Source organism: Agelaius phoeniceus, chromosome 22 (genome assembly GCF_051311805.1).
Source record: "Agelaius phoeniceus isolate bAgePho1 chromosome 22, bAgePho1.hap1, whole genome shotgun sequence".
Lineage (NCBI taxonomy): Eukaryota > Metazoa > Chordata > Aves > Passeriformes > Icteridae > Agelaius > Agelaius phoeniceus.
In genome coordinates this window covers 2,866,058-2,886,332 of record NC_135286.1, presented here as the reverse complement: position 1 = coordinate 2,886,332, position 20,275 = coordinate 2,866,058, and the positions used below count along the sequence as shown (strand labels likewise).

Sequence of the window (20,275 nt, the reverse complement as noted above, 5' to 3'; positions counted from 1 at the left end):
ATTAGCAATGGATACATTTTGCAGTGTGGATCTGTCTCACTGTTTCATTCAAAGAAACACTAACAGGCAAGTCAGCACAAGGGGCCACCTGCAAGAGCATGAGGGACTCCCAGAAACATTCTAGAGAAGCTGGAAAACATTTACAATCTACCTGGAAAGAACCCAAGACACTTCCCAAACACAAGGTCACCCTAGGGAAAAAATCCCCCTTGTTTTGTTCCTTCACTCCTTATTTTGTGAGGATATGAAAAGAAGAGATCATCTTCTTTCAAAAGGTTTGGGTACAGAGGATGATCTGAGTCTGTGGTCAAAAATTTTCCCTGGAAATATTTATAAACCTATTTATAAACCTATAAATTTATAAAAGTCAATGTTTTAGGCTATGCCTTTAGGAACTCCAGCATCTGACAATACCAGCAGCCTTATCTAAGCCACCATCTAGTTTCTGACTATGAACAGCATCAGAACTCCCACATAGTGAAAATTTAAAGGGAGAAAACCTGGGAAAGTGTTGGGATGATTGTGTGTGTGTACCCATATGTATCCACACACACATAAACATATATTATAAATATATATATATCCCTAACAAATTACTCATTCTATAACTGGACTGTCCCTGGAATTAGAGCTAATATTTTTTTTTCCAGCATTAATGTGGGGTATTTTCTTAGTTATACACTTCTAGTCCCTTCCCCAATGTCACTGCAGTCCTGTTTAATGCCACCTCAGGAGGAAATTTTGTGTATCACCAGTTACAAAAATGTATCACTTTAATAAATCATGGACATTAGCTTTTAACTGGATTATGGTCTTGTATCACACAGAAATGTGAACAATAATGCCCAACTTACTATTTCTACATTATTCTATTACAATTCTGCAAGACAATTCCATCTCTCCAGTCCTCATGCTTCCTCCTTTCATCGCTGTTAATTCCTTTCATTTCTTCTGCTCAGATTTTTTAAGATTTAGTGAGAAGTGGAGCAAAAGTACTTGAGGGGCCAACATGGAACTGATGGCATTTCCTCTGGGTCACTTTTGCCAGAACTAAGGAGAAAGGTACCTCAACACCCTGCATTAAGTCTTTGATAACTACAAAAGGAAAATCTCATTTTCAAAAGAAAAATATAGTTTTCTGTTCAAATACTCAGGCTTCAACTCTTCAACTCAGTCCTCAAAACACACTGGCAGTTGTAAAACTAAACTCAATAATTCAGTATTCTAAACCACCTTCATTAAATCATCTCAGCAAATATTTGCCAGAGAATAATAATTCTTAGTGGCTTTAATCATTTAACTCTATAAGAGTTTAATACAGAACAGTTTAAGTTTGGTATTAGTGAAATTCAATGTTTTAGGCTATGCCTTTTTAGTGACTGCCTCATTAGCTAGGACTACACACAAAGTGGTGCTCTGCCTACTCAGGCTGTTAAAAACAAATAAATGAATGAATGAAATGAAACAAGAATACAGAAATGGTGACAAAACAATGAGGTATTTCTGAAAGCAGTGTGACTTGCTTAAAAGTAACTACTCTATAAAAAAAGACAGCATTGCTTTTATAAACAAAATAAAATTCCACCAGATATGTCACTGGTTTTTTATAGATGTACATGAGATTGAGGGAGCAGGGTCACAGCCTCAGCACTAACCTGCCTTTGCTGGGAGTGGAGGACACATATTTACACTTCAATACAACATGCTAATTTGAAATAACTAAAAAGCTGATCCATACCTTCATGGTGTTCAACATAGCCATGTCATCCACAAATCAAACAATTCATAGATTATTTTGGTGCAATATAAAGAGAGAAGCTGCCTATGGCTACAGTATTGCTTTGTATGCAAAACATACAAAGCAATACTGTATGTTTCTATACCATTAAGAAATAAACAAAACAGTGTATCTACTTTACACACACAGAATGTCTTTCTAGTAAGCTTCTGAAGTTTGATCCTGGATTTTAACATACCCATAAGCAAACTGTGGAAAGGAAGCAGATGTTAAGAGAACTGCAATTAAAAATAGTCAGAAATGATTCTCACTTTGCCTGTAGTTTCCTTGTCCCTCTATGCACACAGCGTTACCCCCACTCCAGAATTCCCTCAACTGACAAGACACCAAAAAAAAAATAATAAAAAAGGAATTGAAATTTCAATCGCTGTTCTTGAGGCAGGTGGGGTGAGCTCAGGAAGCATCCCCTGACCTTTTCCACGTGGCAGGGCCCTGGCAGGGATGGCAGGAAGGGATGGCAGGGAGGGGTGGGAGGAAGGGATGGCAGGGATGGCAGGGATGCCAGGCAGGCAGGGATGGGAGGCAGGGATGGCAGGGTTGGCAGGCAGGGATGGCAGGGATGGCAGGCAGGGATGCCACGCAGGCAGGGATGGCTGGAAGGGATGCTGGGCAGGGATGGCAGGCAGGGATGGCAGACAGGCAGGGATGGCAGGCAGGCAGGGATGGCAGGCAGAGATGGCAGAGGATGGATGGCAGGGATGCCAGGCAGGGATGGATGCCAGGGATGGCAGGCAGGCAGGGATGCCCGGCAGGGAGCAGCCAACCACGCTGCATCTCTGGCACCGCTGAACTCCGCGGCACACGCGGGATTCCCCAGCAGGTCCTGCCGGAGCCGCTCCCTCCGAAGCACGGGCAGCCCTGGGGATTTGTACCTGCGGAGCAGCGGGGAGGGAAGAGCCGGGGTAACAAAGAGCCGGGCTGCTGCACATACCTGCCACAGGAAAGGAAAGGCTGCGGCAGGAAGAGAACCTGCCGGGGTCACTGCCATAGAGCCGAGCAGAGCCCCCCCTAGGCGGCTCCGGGACCCCCGGCACCGCAGGGACAGCGCGGGGACAGCGCGGGGACAGCGCGGGGACAGCGCGGGGACAGCGCGGGGACAGGGCAGGGCCAGCGCCCTCCTGCCCGGGGACAGGCTCCCAGTCCCTCTGGGCACAGGGAAAGAGCGAGCTCGGCACGGTGGCTGTCGCTGAGGCTTCCCTGAGCCATGCTGAGCACTCGGAAAGATTGTTCTAAATCTAGGCTGAGGGTAATGCAGTGGAGATGGTGATGGGAGTTTTTAAAGGGAAATCCCAAAGGGAAAAAAGCAGGCATTTCCCAGCTGCTTGTGGTTCCCTACATTCTGTTCAAGAAATAGTTTCACCTTCCATCTCACTTAAACATCAATTTTTAAGTGTCAGCACAGAAGATTTAGGTAATACAGTGGAGATGGTGATGGGAGGTTTTAAAGGCAAAGGCAAATCCCAAACATGTAAAAAAGCAGGCACTTCCCAGCTGCTTCTGGCTCCCTACATTCTGTTCAAGAAATACAGTTTTACCGTACACATCTTCAATTTTTAAGTGTCAGCACAGAAGATTTAGGCATGTGCTGCTCCCTTTTCATTTCTGCATTTTAAGAATTCTGGATCATTCACAGGGACCAGTTCAGCATGGAATTTTATGGTCCCTTTCTGCCACCAGGTTTTTCTGATATTCCTGAGCTTTTGGAATATTCACAGGCCAATTCCAAACAAACCTTATAGTTTCCACACCCACCCAGCACACACAGAACCTGCAGACTGTTACCAACATGTATAGGGCCAAGATGAATTTGTCAAACATACAGAAGTCACAGAGAGCCTTATTTTTTTCTGGAATATTGGTGGGTTTAATCTATACCTACAAAAACTATAGGATGATCCAAGCCCTTCTCCCATTCACACACAGAATCATGGATTTGAGAAGGAAGCAGCTTCACATGTCATGGTTTCACCTGGCAATCTCAGGACCCCAGACTGGTTTGGGTTGGAAAGGACCTTAAAGATCATTTTGTTCCAAACCCTGCCATGGGCAGGGACTCCTGGCACTACCCCAGGCTGCTCCAAGTCCCAAAAACCTGGCCTTGGACACTTCCAGGAATGGGGACAGCCACAGTTTCTCTGGGCAACCTGTGCCAGGGATTCACTACCCTCAAAGGGAAGAATTTCTCCCTAATATTTGTTATTAACAACAAATTTCCTTGCAATGGTCTTTGCAAAGACACCAGATTTTGATGTGCTTTGGGTTTTTCAATTAAGAAACAGACACAAACCACACAGCAAGCAAACAAATCAAGACATCCACAAGAAAGACTTTGTTTCCAAACAAAGAATTTCTTCCCTCAAAACCTCACCTCTGGCTCTGTGCTGAACTTCTCTGCTGCTGGTAAGACACAAACAACCACTAAGGTTGGGATTTGGTTACACTGAGGCTGTAAATGAGCTGAAATAAAAATAATTCCAGTTTCTCACAGCATAAGGCAGGAGAACTAAATGGGAATTACAAAATGTAAAAATGGCCAATATCAGAGCAGGGTCTGTGTCACAATATGTATGTTTATGCTGTGATGCTCAGCAGTAACTTACTCCAAACCAAGTGTTTCAGTTCAGTTACATATTTTAGCTTATTCCACAAGCAGGCCAGCACTGTCCAGATCACAAATGTGTGCTTTTGGCCAAAGCTTTCAAAAGTATGGCTAGTCAGAAGGTTGTGTTCTGCAAAGCATGGAATCCCCTTAATTGCATTTAGCTCAGAAGCTGAACAGCTCATTAAGAGAGAGCCATCACTTGTCCTTTAGGGAAAGCCAGTCCCTGGAATACAACCAGCAAGTGCCAAGGGTGACAATCCAGGGTGGAAGAGCAGCTCTAGAACCTCAGGAAGATTTCTCTACTCAATGAGATCTACTCAATGAGAACCTCAGGAAGATCTCTCCACTCAATCATTCCAGAAAGATGATTAACTATGTTAGTAATTAGTTGCTACTAGCTATATTACTAATAGGAGAAAAAAATAACCCCAACCCACTGGAAGTTAATTTTTAAAGAGAGTGAACTGTTTGAACCTGAAGTTCTCTGCTCGTCATTACAATCTGTCCTCAATTCAGAAACCCACAAGGTGGTTTTGTGAACAAATTGGGAAGATTTACAGCTGTAGCACTCTTTGCTTGACAAACCCAGCAGGAGCATGTCCTGCCCAGCCCCACTCTGGTGACTGGGCTCAGCTCCACCAGGTACTGCAAATCCTCTCCCTTCTCCTAAGAGCTCAGTGCCAACAGCAATTGATGGTGCAAATGGGAGAGCCTGGATGTACACCCAATTCCATTTCAGTATTTCTGTCCCTAAAGAGACAAAATATCTACTTTATTCTTCAAAGTACCTCCCTAATTCTGGCTTCCTCTTTGCCTTTTCCACGATTAAACACAACAAAATCCTGTTAATAGCCTGCATTAACTGTACTTCATAAAGCTCTCTGAGCAAACAGCACCATATAAAGATGAATTTCAATGCAGATGAAATCTTTTCATGTTCTTTCAAAGCTTTTAAGAAATATCAAGACTTGCAGAAATACACAAATAAGTTATTAAAAATATAATAATAAAAAAGGAAGTACTCCAAAATGCCTCCTGTGGGAATAACTCTGTATAGTTGTGCTAATTCTGTTTCAAGTTCTTCTCACCTAAATTTAGACAACTAAACATTAGTTTATTAGGCTAATGATTCAGATTTCCTCCCTTTCCAAAGGAAATTGAAGAATTCTGGCAGCAGCAATTCATCCTGCCCTGGGACTGTGCACCAGCATCTTCTCAAAAGAGAAAAGGACCAAATGTAGAATTAAAGTCTTGGCTTTGTCACCAAAAATCTGATGTATTAAACTTTGGTTATGACAACAATTGGTCATCACACTTTTTTTTACTAAAAAACTCAAAGGCATTAGACACAACACACTTTTAAATTATCTAATGTAGAGGCAACCCCTACAATACTTCCAACTACTCTTAAAATTAAACAAATGTATCTAAAACAGTAGAAAACACAGTAACCAAAATTAAATACATTACCATGTATTTATCTTCAATCACTATTTGCAGAAAAAACAGATGCATCACATAATTTTTGGATAGATATTAGTTTGGTAAAGCAAATTATAGTCTCTTAAATGTCTGATTTCCCTTGGAATTTCTGAGGAGCACTTCCAGAGGAAAAAAGAATGGCACTAGAGGCAGAACACAGGCTAAGAGGATGGACACTGCAAGCTCCCCAATCCTGCTGACCTGTCCTCAATGAAATATTCTCTGCTGCAGAAACCTCCTTCTGAAGAGTTCAGAGGATCCCAGAGAATGAATGTAATGAGCAACAGCACAAGTGAGGTCCAAGAGCTCTTAGGCCTTTGCCAGCCTCATGGAATGGATGATGGAAATCATCTGAACGGAGTCAGTGATGACAGAAAACCTTGGAGTCGTGAGAGAAAACTTCCTGTAAGGCTTCCCTAGGGAAAGGCATTGTGGAAGGGATGCTGGGGTACAGGTCACCAGGCACAGACTCACAGGATGATTCGGGTTGGAAGGGACCTAAAGATCGTCCAGTTCCAACCCCTAATGAGAGAAGAGTTGAGAGAAGCACTTCAAGAACATTGTGAGTGATTTCAGAATTAAATCCCACAATTCTAAAGATGCAAAAGGCCTTGAATTGGGCACAAAGAGCTGACTTAACTTTCTGTATTTTACACAATGTGAAAAGTCTTAACCTAAATGCCTGGGATCCATTATGCTCATCTTTGTAAAGAGAATTCAAAGATGATGACATTAAAACATCCTTTGAGAGGTGCACAAGCCTTGGGAGAGAAACATTTTCATCATCTTTCTACCATTCTGGAGTAATTCGGCAACAAAACTTTCTAAATAAGATGATCTCCTTCAATTTTTAATTACAGTCATGCAAAATTAAAAATCTTTTGCAAACATCTGTTTTATTAATGTGGACACCCAAGTGTTCACCTGTTCACATCACATTAATTTCCAACAGTCCAAGTGTCAAATTTCAGTACAGCCCAAACTGTCTTGCCTGGTCCAAGGGGTTATCAACAACTGGTGTAAATAAATGAACATTCCAGTCAAAACATTTAACTGTTCAAAACAATGATATTATTCACAAATTGAAGTTGAATTGCCAAAAATATTTTTATAAACTGCATTAAAAACGTACTAGCAGGTATCTTTCAAGTTAATATTGATCTTATGTAGTAAATGTTTTCCTTAGCTTACACAACAGTTTGACTTAGGGCAGAAATTAACCTGCTTTAAAACAATTTAGCCATAAAAACTTCCCAAAACCTCTTAAAAATCAAATTAGATAAACTTCTGTCAGTCTTAGACTGGCAAAAAATTTATTCTTTCGTTTGTTGCTCATTCATGGACTGAGTTAAAAGATGGTGGCTGCTTATCCCTGGGATTTGCAACATGCCAGTTTCAGTGTATGTGCTTCTGGAATAATTGCAGAGATTCTAATCCTGAAAAGAACAATTCTGAAAACACCACCAACTGCTAAGCTCCTGTCTGAAGAAATCATTAAATCACTCTTTATTTTCTCCACACAAAGGAAAATAATTTTTACAAGAAATGCTTGTTATGCCTTAGGCACAAGACTTGGGAGAATCCAAAACCATGACCTCCTGTAGAATGGGAACTGGGCCACTGTGGGGAAGAGAACTGGGATATGCAGGTCTTCCATGGCCTCATTAATTATTAGGAGATCTCTGTGTGCTGGATTCACAGTTTGCTAACCTCACTCCTCACAGGCTCCATCAACCTTGGGAGCACCCCAGGATTCACTTCTCCCCACGCTCCTCAAGAACATCTTGTGGCAAAACCAGCTTTGGGACGATGCCTCACGGGCAAGTTGTGTTTCCTCTTTCCTAATTTACTTGTCCAGAGCAACACCACTTTCCTGCATCATTCCTAACTTTTACTGAAGCCCTCTGCTTCAGCAGGAGCAGAGAACATTGTCAATGCCAACAGCATGGGAAGCTTTCCATAACCTGCAGGGACACGTGGAGCAGTAACTGATGGAGACTTGCAGACTTGGCACCCCAGGAATAATCAGCCAACAGAGAGAGAAATGATTTTTCCTGAGACCAATGAAGATGATATGACCAGATGATAAATTTGTTATTCCTCACTGGGTAACTGACAATTTTGGGAAGAAAAAAGGCAACATTCTCTTTTTCTGCATGGAGCACCAAGTAACTCTACAGGTAAAAGGAGCACGTCAAGGCAATGAGCATGAAGGAACCAGAGACACCAGCACAGACTGCACAACCTCTGAGCAACACTTGGCTGTCCTCATGGTGCACAAGTGTTTCCTGATGTCCACTAACATTTCAATCACTGGCAATGAAGTTTAATTCAAGATTTCTCAAGGCACTGTCCTACATGCAGCCATTTCCCATCACACTTCTTGCAGCTAAACAATATCTGATTCCCCCAAAGACCTGCACGTTTATGTACTGTCTGTAAGCAATTCCACAAAACTCCTGGAGCCTGTAAGTGAAGTGTTTGAAAGACACAGGTTTAAGAGATTCAGAAGTGATGCTCACTCCCTAACTGCAGAGTAGTCAGACATCTACACAACTCACTCAAGTGAGACCCTGAGAGGTCATGCTCTCTTTGGTAACAATTAGTTTCAATGTTTATCAACAATTACTGTCACAAGTTTCAAGTTCCCTGATACAAATTCAGCAATTAAACTTCTCTCCCACGCGCCAATGGAAAACTTGAGCCTCTGCTCTTGTCTTTCCCAAGGCTGGAGAATGGGAAAGCTTCTTCATCTTTGGGGAAAGGGAACTAGACAGCTCAGTCTTGTAGTGGGCTATTGACTCTTCCACACAAGTAGAAACATGATTGAAACCTCATTCCTGGCAAAAAGCTTTCAACTAAATGCTACATGTGTGAAGGAAAGAGGACTGGACTCATGGTAAGATTATTTTCAGCCCTACTTAAAACATTCACCCACAGTTCCTTCACATCTACAAAGTGTTGGCCACAAAGAACCTTCCACTGGCTTGAGAGATGAATTAATTCTTCAAGTAAAGTTGGGCTTGACCATCTTGGAGGTGTTTTCCAACCTTCATGATTCTATGATACCAAATAGATGAGAATGGACAGTGTGCTTACAGACCAAGAGGTGACAATGATGGCCCAAGCTGTGACAACAAAGGACCGAGAGCTGGGATGTTCATGGCTAAAGGTACTGGCACAAGGGTTGCAGCCAAGTCCTGGACGGGGCATGGCTAACACGAGTCACACAGGGGTTGCAGCCAAACCCTGGGACAGCCATGGGGAACAGAAGCCATCCAATGCTTACAGCCTGAGCACCCAAGAACTCGATGGTGCTGCCATCTTGACTCACTCTGGCCTGACATGGACAACTGGAATTAAGAGGAGCAGCAAGGACATCGTGCTTTAAACAAGGAGACGGACGGTGACGACAGCTCCTGCTTAGCTGCAAGTTTATTATTTAAGTGATGCCAAGACGCTCGTGGCGGTGATGCTTGGGCACTGCCCTGGGGGAGAGGAAGCTCAAGGGCCCCGAGGGGCAGCGCTGCTGGCCTGAAGCCGGGCAGCTCGTGCGGCTCGGTGCCCCTGGGACCCCCGGCGGGGCCGCGCCTCGCCCGCCGCATCCCGCCCCGGCCCGCGCCCCCCGCGCCCCCCACTCACCCTGCCGCGGGGGCCGGGCCCCTCCTCCTTGGCCTCCGCCATGTTGCGCCCCCCCTCAGCTGTCCCAGCCCGGGGCGAGGGGCCGGGGGTCACTCCCTCTCAGCCTCCCCCGCGCTCCGGGGGGCGGCGGCTCCGGGGGGCTCCGCGACGCGGCGGGCGGGGCTGAAGGGGGGCCCGGCGGCTCCCCGAGGGCGGCGGGGGGGGGGCTCGGACCCGCCAGGCCGCGGCCGCTGCTCCCGGAGCTGCCCCGACCAGCCCAGCGCGGGGCCGCTCCGCGCATGCGCCGCACGCCTGCGCGCGCCCGCGCCTGCGCGGCGGGGGCTCGGCGGGGCCGCGGGGTCGGGGGTGCCCTGAGGCGGGGGGGACGCTCCGGGATCCCGTGGCGGGAGCGGCCCGGGGGCTCCGCCGCCCTCACAGCGCTGCCGGCGGCGACACCGGGGCGGCCGCCTCGTGGAGCGGCTGCCGGGGCTGTCGCGCTGGCGGCAGGTGGTCGGTGGGCTCCTGGGGTGAGGGCCCGGCCAGGCCGCAGCACCGCCCTCACGGCGCCCACCTCACCTGTCCTGCCTATTGTACCTCTGCTGCGTCATGCGTGAATGAATTCATTTTGAATTAAGTAATTTTTTAACTGAGTTTAATTGAATTTTGTTGGTACTGTTGCAAAACGTGGAATACCTAAAAAAATTTTTAAGGATGTTCTGTGATGTTTGATGCCTTGTCAGCAAGGAGGAAGGTTTAATCCGTGGAACAAATAGCAGCTCACAAGATGTAAGCGATGTCCAGGTATTAGAGAAACAAGTTATTGTTGGTAGAGTTGCCTTGTTAAGGGTTAGGCCTGGACATGCTTCATGATCTCAGCCCTTGAGGGAGTTTAACAAAGCTTGGGGAGAAGGATGTTCCAGGGATGGTGGCCACAAGAAATGCACCATGGACGGGCCACAAAGACACCGGGCAGGACTGCAAGGTGAGGAACAGCCAATAAACCCAACCTGGTAATTGTGCTGAATCAACTGCAGCTGGGTGAAGGGTAATTGTGGCAGGGGAAGATCACCACTGCCAACCCATGGACCACTGACCCAAGAAACCACCAGCCCAAAAGAAAGAAACACTGAGCATGCACTAATTAGCATGAATAGCAAGAGAATCATTACCCAGCAGAACACTAATTAAAAGAGAACTATGTAACACATAGCCAATGAACACTGATGGCCTATTAAGAAAACCTTTGAAACCATATGTGAGATTCAGATTATTGAGGGTTTTTTATTGTGGGCAATGTTGGACATTGCCAGCACCCAGAAGTTGGTAAGGACAATGCATTCTTGTCTCTTTAATAATTAAATAATCTATCTGCTAATTAAAACTTGGTCTTAAAGGAAATCTCCACTTCCCAGTTTATCTGATTTGCACAATTATAGACTGGTGCTGAGCTGCAGCTGCATTTCAGTGGTGACTGAAGTGATCCTTATATAAACACTGTCCTTCAGCTGGCCTGAAATGCTGGATGCAGAATATTGGGATTCATTTAGAAAATCCTGTCAGGTCTCTCTTAGAAATCATGGCATTCCAAGGACAGAGAGATAATTAATGTGATAATTTAATAATTAATGCTTTTCACTTATCCAATAATCCTCATCCTCAAGTCTAAATTAAAATAATCCTTATCTTGAAGTCTAAAATAATTACAGTTGATGAGTTGTTTTGTGAAATTTCTCCAAAAAAATTGGGGTTTTTTAATGGCAAAAGATGTTATAAGGGAACTGTGAGCCTGATAAGAAATTTTATAGTAATTTTTTAAAAAAATTAAAAATTCTTTTCTTTGTAGATATCTAATTAAAAATTTAGATAGCTATGAAGAAAATAATGAATATTTAAATATTTTTTAAATGGGGACAAAATACAATAACGTTAAAAAATTAATAGGGATTTATATTAAATTTTTTAAGAGTTAGAAATTCTAATGCTGTCTCAATATGGGACTGCACATCAGGGTTCCCCAGGTGTTTTGCACAAAAGCTCACTGTGAATACACAGTTGTCCCAAAAGCATGGGGGTCACAACACAGATTGTGGACCAGCTGAAAATGCACAGATTTCTCAATAGGATTTATCTAGGAAGACAGAAAATAGAAAAATAAATTTACTATATAATAAATATAATAAAGGATAACTATTTATTAACTTAACAAAAATGCTGAGAAATTCGAGTATTTGAGGCAGACCTTAGAAGTTTGAGTTTGGTTTAGGAATTAAGATACTTAGGAAAATAAACTTGCTTTTTCTTTTTGCCCTCTGCTTTCTGAGGCTTTGCAAATGTTGCCTTCATGTTTTCAGGCTGAAGTTTAGAAATTGTAGGTGTTTTTGTGTTGACTAAACCTCTTTTTTCTTGTCATCCTAGTGCCAAATACTCAACCACTCAGGATAACCTCAAAAGCCACGAGAACTCGACAAAACTACTGTAACTTCTTGGGGCTACATTGTAAGTTTCCATAGGATGGTAGAAAATTAACTTGTTCAAGCCTTTTAATGGGAACAGACATTTTTGTACCATTGTGTTGTTCTCCTAAGGAATCAGGGGAGTGATGGAACTTTGAACATGCAACATAAAATGCTTTCAGACCACTGCACAAAGAATTCTGTGAGAAATAGATCCTGTCACTACAACAGGTGGTAAATCAGCCATGTGCTGTTGAAATCTCTGCCTGCTGCAGGTTTGCTGAGGGTGAAGGGGGTGACAGTGAGAGCCACCATTTAAAGCCAGCTCAACCCTGGTGTGGGCTGAGACATCCAAACCTGTTCTTTGTAGGGTGTTGGAACCAGAGCAGGAAATTCTTCAGCTTCTTCAGGCTCTTGACTCTTGGGTGTTGTTGGCCCAGCTTTGGCCTTCCAGTGCCTGAGGAGGACAGCAGGAAAGATGCACAGAGGCTGTTTCCAAGGCCTGGAGTGACAGGACAAGGGGAAATAGCTCCCTACTGCCAGAGGGCAGGGTTAGATGGCAGATTTGGAAGGAATTGTTCCCTGTGAAGGTACAGGGGGCCCTGTGTGTTCACAGGAGGCCCTGGCACAGGGTGCCCAGAGAAGCTGTGGCTGTGCCTGGATCCCTGGAAGTGTCCAAGGTCAGGCTGGATGGGGCTTGGAGCCTCCTGGGATAGTGGAAGATGTCCCTGCCCATGGCAGGGTTTGGAACAAGATGATCTTTAAGGTCCCTTCCAACCCAAACCATTCCATGATTCTGTGATTCTGCAGGAACTGTCTGTGCACTAATGTGGCTAAAAAAGACACTGCAGAATACATAGATAATGTGGTGATGACTCCTGCAGAACAGACCAAGATAAATGCCTGGATAAGGCAGGAAAAAGATAAGATTGTTCCACACTATTGTTTTTGAATTGCTTTTTAATTCACCCCTGGAGTGCCCATATTCCAATCTGCTGCACAACCCTGAGTTGAGACTATTCCTCTTTAAACCAGTGACATTTAAAAAAGGAACCACAAAACCCCCTCCACATGCAGGCTGCAGTTCAGTGAACTGGATGAATGATCTTTGCACATCCCCACGGGCATGCACAGCTGAATATAGATCACCCAGAAAACCTGTCCAGAGTGGGGCTGGGCACCCCTACAAACCTGCCAGCTCTACAGAGTGGGGCTGGGCACTCCTACAAACCTGCCAGCTGTCCAGAGTGGGGCTGGGCACCCCTACAAACCTGCCAATGTACAGAGTGGGGCTGGGCACCCCTACAAACCTGCCAGTGTACAGAGTGGGGCTGGGCACCTCTACAAACCTGCCAGCTGTACAGAGTGGGGCTGGGCACTCCTACAGACCTGCCAGTGTACAGAGTGGGGCTGGGCACCCCTACAAACCTGCCAGTGTACAGAGTGGGGCTGGGCACCCCTACAGACCTGCCAGCTCTACAGAGTGGGGCTGGGCACCCCTACAAACCTGCCAGCTCTACAGAGTGGGGCTGGGCACCCCTACAAACCTGCCAGCTGTACAGAGTGGGGCTGGGCACCCCTACAAACCTGCCAGCCCCGTGGGTTGGGGCTGGGCACTCCTGTTTCTGCTCCAGCACAGAGTCTGCAGAGAATTCCAGCTGCAGGTGGAACAGCCCTGCTGTGTGTTTCAGGCCAAACATGAATTAATAATAATCAATAATCTTGTTTTCTTTCCAGTGAGCATCCAAATAGGACAGCTTTGGGAGATGGGTGGAGGAAAATACAGCTGTTGCAGATGTTGTACCCACAAAGAATCATGAAATGGTTAAGGTTGGAAAAGACCTCTGAGATCACCAAATCCAACCATCAGCACAGCATCACCACCACATTCACCACTAACCAGGTGGTGCTTTGGGCACTTCTTTGTCCTTGTTGCTGTCATGGACTGGAAAGGGATGTGGAGATGAGCAGCCAGTGGCCTTTTCTGTCCCAGAGATGGGCAAAACTGTGGACACCTCTTAATTTTAGGTGCTCTCATACTGCAGGCTCTTCTGAAGCAGGGCTGTAATGCTGTAAGAAAATACAGGGAATATTTCAGGGGAAAAAAACCTGCAGTGGTGTCTCCTCTTGAGCCCTGAGCAGACAGGGGGGACCCAGGGGCAGTGAGGGTGTGGGTTTGTGTCCCAGCTCAGGGGCTGCTCTGGCTTGTCCCTCCACGTGCTGGGTGGGATTTGCGTTTCCCTGGCGCTGGTGATGTCAGGAGCTGCCAGGACAAAGGGGAACAGGAGGCTTGGAAACAACAAGGATCAAGGAAAGAGAAAAGCCAAGTTTTAAAAAGCAAACGCTTAGTCATAGAGCCACAGACGCAGGAGGGCTGGCAGGGGCCTATTTCCATCCTGAAACTCCCCCTCATTCCCAGACTTGCTCTGGCTGTGTTTGCTGTTAACATCCCCTTCCCCCACCACCCACAGATAACTGAAGGAGCAGCCGTTGAAAAAGGGAAAAAAAAAAAAAGAAAAAAAGGCAGTTGCCTTGCTCTGCCTGCAGGAGAAATGTCAGGAAGTGTCTGGTGGTGGGTGGGATGAAAGGAGGAAGCTGAACTCTAAAGAGAATATTCTAGCTCTGCTCGTACAAACAAATGCCCCTCTGTATTCTGTTTGATAAGAACATCCAGGAGCAGGTCCTCCTGCGTGCAGGAGTGTGGAGTAACTTACACACCCCTGAGTGATTTATTTGTGCATGCTGCATTACCCCCAGCACTCCATGAACTGGAGGGGAAAAGATGGAAACAGCTCAGGAAAAGCACAAGCATCATCAATAATTAATAGTGCCTTTTTTATAATAGGAATGATCCAATATTAATTATGAAGTTAATTTCTGTTTGGATGGTTTGTGCATGTGTATGAAATTTGGACCAGGATTTAAGTTCAGTGCAATCATGCTTTTATTCTAATTACAATAATTATAAATCTATTTTGCATCCTCTTTTGAAGTCTCAATAACACAGGCTTTTGTTTCCAAACATGCCAGACTGCAGTTTTTGCACACCAAATATGGCAGCTCTCAGCTCCCCAAAGTGAATCTGGTTATAAATAAAAAAGAAATTGTTTTGCTTCATTGTCAGTGTGCAAATGTGAAAATAAGCCCAGAGCATGGGTCAAGATAAGTAGTTTGGATTTCTGAAGTCACAGAGTCAACAGGGGAGAAAGAACTTAATTGCACACATCATGAAATATTTAAACAGCCAGTGACCAAGGTGCAGATGTGGGATGCAGAGTTATACAGCTAATTCTGTGTTACAAACAGCTGATGCTGCTCTGCATCAAGGACTCTGTATCTTTCTTACTCTGGAGCCTTAAAAATTGTCAGTGCACCATTTTGAAGCTTTTTTTTTTGTACTGGGTGATCTGTTGGGAAAAATTCTACAGCAGAAGCACAAAACCCAGACAGAGAACTGAGTTTCTTATTTATTTGTAGACCAGCACCCTCTTGGGACATGGGTGCATCTCATGCACAGCAGACTGGTGGGTGGAGGTTGCCATAAGAGCAAGTAGAAAGTTTCTCTTTGTTGCACTTGTTTTCTTATACAGTCATTATCTATTTTCCAGCTGTATTCATGCCTTTCTTGTGCTACCAGGACACTTATTGGAAAGTTTTTCTAATGGAAATCCAGTTTATGGTAACAAAAGTTTTGTAGCAGGTTCATGGCAGATTCTTTTGCTGAAGCAGAAGAAAGGAAATGTGAGTTTTCTCTTAACTTTTGGGTCTTTCCTTTTGTTTTTCTATCTGCTCTTGTCTCCCTGAAGAAAATCCAAACTCCCACCCCAAGTAGCAGTGGGAGAGCTCAGGCTGGCACCAAGCTCACCCTGTGAGCCCCCAGAGTAGAATGGGGTGAGATCAGTAAAGTCTGCACAAGACATCTCAGATTGCTTGCAGGCTCTGCTAGCCATCATGTCACCATGATGTTTAGATCTTATTATTTGCCATAATAAGATGCCAAAAGTAATTTTCAAAAAGGAAACTGTTAGACTTTTGCAAAATCTGCTTGTGCTCAAGGTCTGGGATAGGTGTCAGGTTGTCAGAGCAGTCATCCCCTGGGAAGTCTCTTCAAGTGGCTGCTGCTACAGCAGGATTAATTTTATCTTTGTCTTCTGAGAGTCACTGAAGGATGACATGAATAACCTCTGGAGTTCTTTAGCCATTTGTGTTGTTTGGAGACCTCCTCTTGAATCTTTATTGGCAATTACTGCCCTCTCACAAACTCTGGTTGCTGCATTTTAGCATCATCCTGAATTCATGCTGTGACTACATCACTTTTTCCAAAGGCAGAATAAAACTGCTAATTTTAAAATTTCCACCATTTTTGTGTTATGAAGGAAAAAAAGGTTTTGATTTTCTGTTTCATCTTTTGTGTTTGTCTTTTGGAAATAGCAGTGTATTAAAAAAATAATTATATAGAAGGCATTGCCAGTCTTCAGATTTTTGAGAAAGTCATGGCAGCCTTGTGAAATACAGCAGTGTGAGTTTACTCCCTTCTGCCCCACTGCCATTCCATGCATAGCCAAACATTAACCAGAGCTCAGCTCAGAGTGCTGGGATTTTGCAGAGTTGGTGTATCTGTTCCCCTGCCTGTCTCTGTGAGACAGAAGAACAGGATTCTCTGTAACACTTACATCCCATTCTTGCCACATATTTATTGTCACAGAATCCCACACTGGTTTGGGTTGGAAGGGACCTTAAAACCCACCCAGTTCCACCCCCTGCCATGGCAGGGACACCTTCCACTGTCCCAGGTTGCTCCAAGCCCTGTCCAACCTGGCCTTGGACACTTCCAGGGATCCAGAGGCAGCCACAACTTCTCTGGGCACCCTTTGCCCACCCTCACAAGGGAGATTTCTTCCATATATCAAGCCTAAATTTCCCCTCTTCAAAGGGGGAAGCCATTCCTTGTCCTGTCACTCCAGTTTCTGATGCAGAGTTCCTCTCCAGCTTTCCTGGAGGCCCCTGCAGATCCTGGAAGATGCTGTGGGGTCTCCAAACAACCTTCTCTTCTCCATTGAACAGCCCCAGCTCTGCCAGGCTGTCTCCATGGGGAAGGTGCTTCAGCCCCTTTATTAAATTCACATCTCTCCTCTGGACTTGCTCCAACAGTTCATGTTCTCCTTATGTTGGGGAAGCAGAACTGGGTGCAGTATTCCCAGGTGGTCTGAGAGAATGCCCTGGGATAAACCTGGTGGTTTATCAGCCTGCTGGCCTCACTCCTTTGGATACAGCCCAGGGCACAGCTGGATTTCAGGGCTGCATCTAAAGGACCCTGGCCAGTAGGTGACAAAACGTGACAGAGTTTTAAATTCTCTTTATCAAAGAAATACAAAATTAAATTCTTTCTAGTAGAAAGCCACAGAAGATTAAATTCTCTTAATAGATGGCATGCATACTGTTAACTGCAGGGCAGTGGGATAAATTCTAGTTATGTCTGTCTCATTTCTCTCCACAGCTCAAGGACATGTCTGGATTGACAGCTTTGTGCTGAGTGTTCCTGCAAGGCACTGAGCATCCTTAACTCCAATTAACATCACTGGGAATGGAGGGCTCTTGGAGCCTCTCTGAAGACAGTCTTGGCATGCTCAGCTGTCCCAGGATCACTCTGGGATCACCCACTGACACAGCAGCTACTGCTGAGAGAGGAGACACAGGCAGCAAGAGGAGGGAAAGACCACTTTATCCAGATTGTGTGATCTTGTCAAGTCACAGAGCTTCCCAACCTCAGAGCTCTCTGTTTTTAAGCCTATAGGCATATTTGTGATGGTATAGAGGAAAAACCTCTTGGAGAGCAGATTTAATCCATGCTCAAGGAGAGGTGAAAACAGCCCTGGAGGGAGAGGAGGACCCTCATCACTGAGTGCCAAGGAAAGCTGCTGTGAGCTGAAGAGCCTCTGCAGCAGCTCTTGGCCACTCCTGCAGTCCTGCCTCAGCTTCAGATACCAGGTGATGCTATTGGCATTTTGCTTCCTCCTTTATTCTATCAAAGGTCACTTCATGACACTGTGGTGAGCCCCTGGATGATGGAAGGTTCTGCAGGAACCCCTATTCTTCCAGGAAGGTTTATCCCAGTGCACCACAGGTCTATTTAGCAGAGCCTGCAGCAGGCAAGGGTTCTACCCTGCACCTTCTGGGTGCCTCCCTGCTCTGCACTCCCTTCCCACTCCTCCCTTTGCTTCCTGATTCTTTAAATTTCTGAGCACCTCTAGTTCTGGGACATACTGGAATTTGTGCACACAGCCCTTGAACTGTTTTCTTCTGGGTCAACATTTTCCAGGGAATGCCCAGGGAGTGCAGACATCTCCTCACAGCATTTAATTGCTTCTTCAGTAGGAAGGGATGTTAGTGGGATTTGTGTTTGTTTGTACTTGGGACACTTACAGAACCTCATGGGGTAATTATTCCTAATTAGCAACTTGGACACACGCTGCTCCTTCCTCCTACAATCTGCAATTAATAATACAGACATAATTCAGATTTCTCCTTGCCAGTCTTGTGTTTATGTTTATAACAAGAGGAAACAGTTTAGGGGAAAAAATGTATCTGAATCAATCACCTGCTGAGCTCCACACAGGGATTACCTGAGGATTATCCTGTGCTCGTGGCAGCTGAGACATTCAGAACTTTGGGCACCTCTGTGTCAGCCTGATTCCCTGTCATATTCCTCTAAGGTCTTTTCCTCATTAGTCACAGACTGCTTCTTACCACGGCTTAATTCAATTTTTAGATCACTTGTAGGGTATGAAAAATCCTCCTCAGAATTAGTAACACTAGTGGTATTTTAAAATAGATTCATATTTTGAGGGCCAGAGAGGTCTGGAGTTCTTCCTTTTTTGCTTCTCTCAACAGCCCCTATTAAACTGAACAAATGTATGTGTGCACTGAACATCCCAATGAAAAGATCAGTGTAAGGATGGAGAAATGTTTCAACTCTTACCCCAGATGTCAGAGAACATTTCCAGTCTCAGATATATTTGTTTACAGTGGAACATACTGGGGAGAACATCCCAAGCTTTTTTCCTCAGTGTCTGTTTTTGCACAAAACCAGCCAGCTGCCCAGCATGCACACTTACAAAGCAGGTGATTGTTAACAGAGTTGTTTTTACTTCAAGTCCTGCTCAGGCATCAGTTTTTCTCTGATTTGAAGACCAGGATAAACACTTATATTGCAGCTGCAAAACATGGACCCTTACCCTGGCCTCTGCTAGATCTGGAGAAATTCAAAGCCACTTTGCAGACTTCAGATAAATCCTAGACATTCTTGTATAGATTTTTCCTAGAGTCATAGAATCACAGAATATCTTGAGTTGGAAGAGACCCAGAGGGATCATCGAGTCCAACTCCTGGTCTGCCCAGACACCCCATCAATCCCCCCTTGGGTCCTGTCCCTGGTCACACAGAGCAAGATCTGAGCTGCCCCTCCCTTTTTCTGTTCTGATCTTTGTTCTGCAGATTTTTGCAGAATTGGGAGAAGAATTATACTCTTTATTTCTTTTGAAGAATGATAAAAATTAGTAGCTCCCAAAAATACAGTTCACTTATACCTAAGACACAGCAAAGGCAAACTCAACCCTTTTCCACTCAATATCATTTGTTTCCTGAAGAGACAGAACCAGATGTGACAGCAAGGTGATGCCAGTTGTTAGTTTGTGATAAGAGCCATTCCCAAATTTGTTCTTGCAGTGATTTAACCTCTGAGACACCTCGTGGTGGAAACCCTCACTGCTGGCAGCAGGGCCACGGCCAGAATCCATTTTAAAACAACCTGGAGTTTCCATCCTGCAGTGCTTGGAAGTGGCTGAAGTCCCACAGCCAGTGTAACACTGATTTGGGGCCAGAATCAATCTGTGGTTCCTTTTTAATTTAAAATATATAAAGCCACAGAGACATTTATTTTGTTGCTCTCCTATAAGGAAAGGCTGGGAGAATTGGGATTGTTCAGCTGGCAGAAAAGACTTTGGGAAGAGCTAATTCTTTCCAGTACCTGAAGGAGCTGACAGGAAAGGAGAGACAATTTACAAGGGTGAAGGGGAATGGCTTCCCACTGCCAGAAGGCAGGGATGGATGGGATTTTGGGAAGAAATTGTTCCCTGTGAGGGTGGGGAGACCCTGGCACAGGGTGCCCAGAGCAGCTGTGGCTGCCCCTTGATCCCTGGAAGTGCCCAAGGCCAAGCTGGATGGGGCTGGAGCAACTTGAGATAGTGGAAGGTGTCCCTGCCCATGGCAGGGGTGGAACTGGATGGGCTTTAAGGTCCCTTCCAACCCAAACTCCTCTGT

The 20,275-nt window shown here is 45.0% G+C and overlaps 1 protein-coding gene and 1 long non-coding RNA gene across 7 annotated transcripts in view; one reads left to right on the top strand and one right to left on the bottom strand.

Moving 5' to 3' along the window:
- Positions 1–9,810, bottom strand: part of LOC129130119 (zinc finger MYM-type protein 4) — a 38,941-nt gene extending 29,131 nt beyond the window's left edge. For all 5 annotated transcript variants that reach the window (XM_054648363.2, XM_077189772.1, XM_077189773.1 and 2 more), the window contains exon 1: positions 9,525–9,810. In XM_054648363.2, coding sequence (XP_054504338.1) covers positions 9,525–9,566 — 42 coding nt within the window. In that variant the 5' untranslated portion in view covers positions 9,567–9,810. The remainder of the gene's footprint in view (positions 1–9,524) is intronic.
- A 52-nt stretch (positions 9,811–9,862) lies between these two features.
- Positions 9,863–18,473, top strand: LOC143695596 (uncharacterized). 2 transcript variants are annotated; one of them, XR_013184984.1, is made up of 4 exons: positions 9,863–10,485; positions 11,919–11,999; positions 15,565–15,697; positions 17,454–18,473. It is a non-coding gene; the product is annotated as an uncharacterized LOC143695596 (long non-coding RNA). The 2 variants fall into 2 exon arrangements; XR_013184983.1 differs by lacking the exon at positions 15,565–15,697.
- Positions 18,474–20,275: the final 1,802 nt, after the last annotated feature.